This window comes from Montipora foliosa, chromosome 3 (assembly GCF_036669935.1).
Source record: "Montipora foliosa isolate CH-2021 chromosome 3, ASM3666993v2, whole genome shotgun sequence".
In the NCBI taxonomy this organism is placed as follows: domain Eukaryota; kingdom Metazoa; phylum Cnidaria; class Anthozoa; order Scleractinia; family Acroporidae; genus Montipora; species Montipora foliosa.
In genome coordinates, this window is record NC_090871.1 from 10,635,666 (window position 1) to 10,643,165 (window position 7,500).

A 7,500-nucleotide genomic window follows, 5' to 3' on the forward strand; every position below is an offset into this window, starting at 1 on the left:
GGATTTTCATATATGAAAATTGTTCTACGGCACGCAATGCCTGTCGGTTGAAGGTGGTCCTTTAAACCAGTTCTCCACTGTACAAGTGTACAATAACTAAGTGTATAATATTGTGGAATATTTGCACTCGTTATGTGCATTTACTAACTTGTTACTAACCCAGCGTGAGGGCCGTATATATAGTGGGGTATATTGGCCCAAGGTCGTGGCAGTACGGACCGAGTGCAGCGAGGTCCGTACAAAAACAACCAAGGGCCAATATTCTCCAGTACGGCTCGAACTAGCTTGGTTAGTAAGTAGTTCATTATATGGCTTTTTAATTACCTTTTGCTTTGTTTTTGCAAGCCTGTAATCGGCCCGTGGGCATTACGGGAGAATAATGCCCTACAATTAGCCAATCAGAGTACGCGTTATATCAGCTACAAACACAAGCCATATAATAATGTATGATAATTAATTTAATACAGTTGGATAATAGTAGGATTTATTCCGAGTACACCCGAGGCATTAATAGGGACCTTAAGCACTGATGACGATGACGATGATGACGACAGCTACAGAACACCACAAAACAATAGGTTTTAGCAAAAACAATAGTTCTGCACACCCCGCAGGTGCGTTTTACATTTTGATACATTTCTTTGCTGTTCTCGTCTTGACAACGAGCTGAAATGATGAAATTTGAGGCTATGTGGCTAACGAGATCAGAGAGCAACTAACGATGAATTTTCAGTTTTCGCTCTAAATACCCACACTATTCTCACCAATGTTGTTCTTGGAATGTGTATGAATTTCGCACTTTCCAAGCCGAGCGACGTGGAGTAATTGCAAAATTATTACAGTAACAGGAAATAATATTTTTAGACAACATTCTCGTAACCTTCGTCGTCGTCCTTGTCCCCATTAACCCTTTGACGTCCAAACCGGCCTAAACCGGCCAGACTTAGTATTTTAGTCTGTCTAACGCCAGACGATTTTACTTCTCAATGGGGAACCCCTGGGAGTCAATGGGTTAAGGTCCCTATTGATAAGTCTCTCCTGCAATTTACTTGCTTGTATATACAGATTGCACACAAGTGGGAAGAAGCTAAATTGCCCCCCAATTAGCAAATAAACTTGTCTGGTGTTATTCAGAGTAAAATCTATAATAATTACTCTCACTCCGGTAGGGAAGGGTTATTAATAATACATTCATCCTTTTATCTCTTCGATTCTGTTTTATCAGTAACCTTTTATACTTCATGTGATGATATTAAATTTATCACATATACAGGTTAAGCTGGTCCTGTCAGACCCAAATAATGTGGAATTCCGACAGTCTTTGCCACAAAGTGCCAAATTATTTTTTAAGTATCAAGAAGCAATTCACAAAGACCCCCCTGAGAAATGCACAGAGAAAAGGGTAATCACACTATCCAATAGTATTGAAATTTTTAAGGGGGCTTTTCTGTTCCAGTGCAAAATTAAGGCTCTCTGTGCTTTTTTCACCAATTGCCAGTATTTTCATAACAGAATTATTGCCAAACTTGCACAAAAGTCTCTGTCACATTGGCATCAATTTGGAGTGCCTCCTGAGCAAGTGTTCTCGAACAAATGAAGGTCCCTCAGTAGATTTTTCTGGCAGTTGAAACTTGTTAGTATATCTTTTTGCTAGAGCCCCAGTTTTTCATCTTTTCTATAGTGCAGTAAAATATATTCAGACCTCTCTGTTCATATTAAAACACTTTTGAGAAAGGCTGCAGCTAGTAATCAATAAACAACTTGTTAAGGTTGGTGCCTACTGATTGAAAGGTATTTTTCTGCGGTTTATGAATATGCGGGAAAAGCAGATCTTAACAAGTGTTATTGAAATCCAAACAGAAAATTGGGGGTAACCACTCATTTTTCAAAGATAATTGGTCTACAAATTTTGTAAAATGCTCTAGAATACAAAGCAATGTATAGCTGCATTCTTTTCCAAACTGAAACTAAATTATCTCTGAAAAATGCATGGTTTTCCAATTTTCTGTTTGGGTATCAAGAGCACTTGCTACGTTCTGCTTTCTCCGCATAGTTTTAATTAAAGTGGTACTATGATCAAAAACTCATTTCCTTTTTTTCTTCAGATTTTGAAAGTGTGTTCGCTTAAGACCTAACTGGCAAAATTTTAAGCTTTGAGTTTTATCCAAAGGTTGTTTATTTTGAGTGTAAGTTTTGGATTTCACGGTTCGCCATTACTCACGTTCAAAACTGGCCGATTGGACCTCAGAGGGTTGGATCTAGAGAAAATGACGTCATTTACTCATTAGCTTAAATTTCAGTGTGTAAGCGCAATTTATTATAAATGCAAAACACAGGTTTAAAAGTCTGAAAGCCTGAAACTCCTGTGCTGCATATTAATTTGCCCGCGTACACACATTGCATTTTTAAACTAGTGAGTCTTTGACGTCATTTTGTCCTCGACCCAGCTCTCTCAAGATTTTACAGTCAGTAATGGCGGACCAATAAATAAGAAAATTCCAGTTAAAATAAACAGTTGTCTTTTTAAAATCAGAACTTAAAACTTGGGTCAGTTAGTGTTTAGTTAACATAGTTTTGAAATCCAAAGAAAAAAAGAATTGTTTTTTTGATCGTAGTACCACTTTAAGCTGTGCAAAAATATCTTTGCATTAGCAAGAAACACCACTAGGAAACCTGAGTATCTCAAGATGCACAGAAGGTTTGCGCAATAACAATGGTTGACACAGTCCTTAAGTACAGGAATTGTGAACACCAATATTATTAGAAACCAGAAACAAGTAAAACCTCATGGGTTTCTTTTTGGCTACTACGATTCCAAAATACATTTTTTCTGTCTGATTTGAATAGATTTAATTTTTGATTTGAAATTCCCAGGTGAAATTGGTAAGAGTCAACATGGACTCTCAAGGATTCCAAGAAACATTCAAGCAGACTTGTGATTTATTTGCAAAATATCAAATTGCTATCCACAGAGATTCTCCTGGTGACTGTGGCAAATCGCAGGTCAGATTTTGTTGTAAATAATTTACAAAAAATTGTGTCTTTAATACATCAGATAATCATCAAAAGGTCAACAATGCTGTCCCTGTTTAACCTGGGACCTTGTGCAATAGATTTATGTAAAAAAAGGCAGAGTTTTTTACAATCATTTGTACTGGAACAGAACTTTTCCCTTTTTTACTATAATTGTAGTTGCATGCAATAATGGAGAACAATTCCTATTTAAATCTGGTCAGTGGCATTCTAGCTTACAGCCATAAAAAATAGGAGTATTGAACAAGAATATCACACTTTTCATTCACCTTCCATTCACATTACTGCTGTAAAACCAACTGCATTTTCATAGTGCAATACTTATTATATTGGCGCAGAGTTTTCATAAGATTATCAAATCTTTCTTGACAACCTTGAAAAAAACAAACATAAACTTTAAATATTAAATTTAGGACAAAATTATGGTCTACACTTTGTAGTGAAATATTATTTTTACATAATAGTGAGAGTAAATAAGTACAGTAAGAATTCATGCTTAAAACCCAGTACCCCAGATTTTTAATCGGACCATAATGTCATTTGAGAACCCAGTGCTTTCTATAGAATTTAATCTTCTACACCCAAGGTTGAATTTTTGTTGAAAAACTCGATAATAATAATAATAATTAATTCTTATCGAGTTATTGGTGGAAAGGGAGGATTACTTTGCCCAAAAAAACGGGAAATTTACACAAGCCATAGGATATTAACTAAGTATGTAGTTAAAGATATTTGTTGTAATTAAAAGTTACAGCCAGTATCTTCTGCTTTCCTTTTTACAGTTCAGAAGATTTTTGGTGGATTCACCTCTAGAGGTAAGGCACCAAAGGTTGCTTAATCGATTAACTTGCTATTTCTAACTTTTTATTAGATGTTACAAAAAAAAAATGGTTAATAGTTTCTATCTCAATGGTATCTTTTTTTTTTGTTTTAAAACTGGTTTCAAACAGTTTCAATCCTTCCATCTTTTGCTGCAAACAACAATATGATTGGTAGGGGGAAAAACCTATGCATTATTAATTTTTTATCTCTGTTGATATCGATGTATTTTCATCCTTTAGAGTAAACACCCTTATTCTCTACCACTACATTCTCAAAAAGTTGACTGTGCAATTGCTAATTTTCAAATTTGTAGCATTACACTGAATCAGGGGCCCCACCCATGGGATTTGGTTCATTTCATCAACAGTATTTTGTTGATGGTAAGTATTGTCTCCCTTTAATGATGATGATGATGAAAGTCTAATGATGCTAAAGTCATTCCAGTTCATCCTGCTAAATAAAAATTACCAGTAATAATGTTCTCTTGCATCAAATTCACAGCTCCTGGCTGCCTGTACCTTCTGATTGCGGAGGAGAATCAAGGATCACTGTAAATACAGAGGGGATGACTGGGCATAAAGTTTTGCCTAGTGCATTTTTTGTAAACTGATTAAGCCAATCAGTAATTGATTATTTTATCATACATGTATCTCAGCTCTGCGCTGTTGTATAGTAATGTTATTGTCTATTATTTTGTTCTAGAAAGCAGTAATTGAATTGCAATTTTTTGAAAATGACCACAAATCCCTTTCATTTGCAAGACATGTTTCTATATGTCGCACTTCTTTTTCACTTTCAAAGCGATTTGAATAGACCACGAGCAGTCCCTCTTTCGCAGCTGAGTTTAATAGTTGAGCATAAGGAGAATACAGGCAAGAGAAATAATGGCCACGTGAAATCTGGACATTCTGGAAATCTGGATTCGCTCTTCCTTGAATCCAGATTTTGCACATCCACTTTTCACTTGCTTGTATTCTCCTTGCGTAGATAACAAAGCTTTTATGCTTCAATACTTAAATGATAACAATGAAAAGAAACATGGTCAGAAACACAGTGTCAGATCTCTATTTCCTAGCTGTTTTGTTTTGTTTCTGGTAGGTAAACTGATAGCTGTGGGAGTGCTTGATATTCTCCCTCGCTGTGTGTCTTCAGTGTATTTCTTCTATGATCCTGATTATGGCTTCCTATCCCCAGGTGTATATTCTGCTCTCAGGTAATTACACTCATTTTGCAGATGAATTAGTGGGGTTCATGAATAATAATTGATTGACTTTCAGTTATACTGTCATTATATGCCCTGACAGGGTAAATTCTGACCAGCAACATGGCCCAAAAAGTAGCGACAGCACATAAAATGAAATTCCGACAAAAGACATCCTTTCCCAGCAAAATTCCGACAGCCGATTAAACCCCGACATGAGTGATTTTAAAATTCAGACAAGCGACATGGGACCCCCCCCCCCCCATCCCCTGTCAGGGCCTCTTATTAGTATCACCCAACTATTGGACTAATGCAAATCCTGCATTTTAATTGGCTACGCTATAGTCCTCAAGTAGCAAAAAGAGTGACGCTTTCTTTAGTTTTATTCCCGAATAACTATTTTTTCAAGTTGCATTTGCTGACTTTATTATTGCCTTTTCTGTCCGACTAGTTTGGGTATCAATACTAAAACAATATTGGACCCCTCGCCCTCAAGGGCCATGGGTCAATAGCCCATTTGGCTTCGCCTAATCGTTAATTATTATTGTTACTGTCATTGCCGTTGTTATTGCTATACACCTTATTCCAAAATGGCCACCATTATGGCATTCTTTTCTTTGCTTGCAAATTAGCCCTGTTGTTGCTTCGTTCAAGGTTACATATTCTTTTGAGTTTTTAGTATTAAGAACGAGGCAAGGAGGGCTAATTTGCAAGCAAACAAAAGAATAATAAACTGACGGCCATTTTGGAATAAAGGACGGTGTATTGATATTCTCGTTAGGCATAGTCCCTGGCTGATTCTCTTGTGTCTCCCTCTCACAAGAATGACTCTAAATAAATGCTGATCCACGTACACATGCTTTCTGTAGCGGCTCTAAAACAACGTGTTGCATCAATCTCTCAATCAGTTTTCCGTGCCCACATGAACTGCTGAAAATAATTAACCGCAAAGCGGCGAGGAAAATATTCTGCCACTTTTCACCGAGATTGAAAAGGATAAATTGTTTTATTAAATTCTCAACCTGGGATAATGCAATTCTCGTGCTCTGATTGGTTCACTCAATCTAGGTTATCAGCTCATATACCTTGGTTTGACCTTATATGGTAAATGATTGATCTAAGTGTTGCCAAGCTAAAAGTTTTTTCGCCGGAAAGCGAAATTTCTCTCTGAAGAAAGCAAAAATAAAACGTTTTTCTGGACAGCTGGGTTAAATTCCGACGTTTAGAAGTACACGAAAAGGTAAGAAATGTTTTTGTGACGAGCCTGCGTCTGTCTTACCACAAGGTGTTACACGACATCGCATCCGGTTCTCATCAAGTTTTTTTGATTTCGCTCGGATTTGCTCGCTTTTTTCGCTCGTATTTCGTACTTTCTAAACTTTTGGAGTTGTCTATTTACCATCTCATATCCAACGTGCGCTCATGGAATAATTGTTAATTAGTCAGGAGTGAGCCCATTACCCAGAGCCTCCATCTTCCATATTAAAGTCGACCTTATTCCATATCTTTCTATAATTAGAAGCACCTCGCAGGCGGGGAATTTGCGGGGACTTTAGTGGGTGTTTTCACAATAGCCAATCATAAGAGACCTATTGTCAGCCATTTGTTACATCACATACGTATGTGACGTGTGTGAACCACTTCACGCATGTTCTCAGCCACATACGTCAAAATATAGTAGTTCTAAAAATAGAAAGATACGGAAAAGGTTGACTCAAGCGTACAATACAGATGGAAGCTCCGGGTAATGTTCTCCTGTTTTAGTATATACACACGAAATTTAATTGACATCTCAATTCATGCGTGGAAAACGTGCGGTACAAAGCATGCGCGAAAGTGTTTACAGAAGCGTCAAACATTGTAAATCTAAATACCTCGTCACAAACTAGCAAAATGGTCATTTAACACCGTTCAAATCAGCAATCAAGATCGAAAGTCAGCTTTTTGAAACATTTTCACCGTTTGATCAAAGTTTTGGCAGTTCATTTGAAATGGAAATTGAAGTTGCATTCACAGGCAGTCCAAACTTGGTATACGATTTATAGACTTTGTATGAAAAATTAACTTTGAGCAGATCGCGCTTGAAGGTTGTCAATTGACACCTAATCCTCTCATGCGTGATTGACATAATACGTCAATCATTTTGCGCACGCAGATTATGGCGGGAAACAAAGGAAAGCGATTTTAGCGATTTTAAAATTACTCGCTCAGATTTTGTTTTCGGGAAAATTTACTTCACAGCCCACCGATTCAAATTTGCAAAAACAAAAGATTACAGCGAGACGCCCAAATTTACCTTTACCGAGATCTTAAGGCAGTGCGGTTTTTTTATGGAGATTCCGTCCGTTGCTTTGTGATGCGAGAGCAATAATTAGGCTGATTTAGCAACAGAACGGGAACGTCAGTGGCGACGTCGCGCGCAGCAAAACTACCAATGAGAATTT

At 37.1% G+C, this 7,500-nt stretch overlaps 1 protein-coding gene across 2 annotated transcripts in view; it reads left to right on the top strand.

The window, feature by feature from the left end:
* Positions 1-130: 130 nt before the first annotated feature.
* Positions 131-7,500, top strand: part of LOC137996728 (arginyl-tRNA--protein transferase 1-like) — a 17,164-nt gene continuing 9,794 nt past the window's right edge. Inside the window, exons 1-5 of one of the 2 annotated variants that reach the window (XM_068842285.1) lie at positions 131-1,402; positions 2,875-3,003; positions 3,816-3,848; positions 4,169-4,235; positions 4,954-5,068. In XM_068842285.1, coding sequence (XP_068698386.1) covers positions 1,247-1,402; positions 2,875-3,003; positions 3,816-3,848; positions 4,169-4,235; positions 4,954-5,068 — 500 coding nt within the window. In that variant the 5' untranslated portion in view covers positions 131-1,246. The remainder of the gene's footprint in view (positions 1,403-2,874; positions 3,004-3,815; positions 3,849-4,168; positions 4,236-4,953; positions 5,069-7,500) is intronic. The other variant, XM_068842286.1, reaches the window with a different exon arrangement.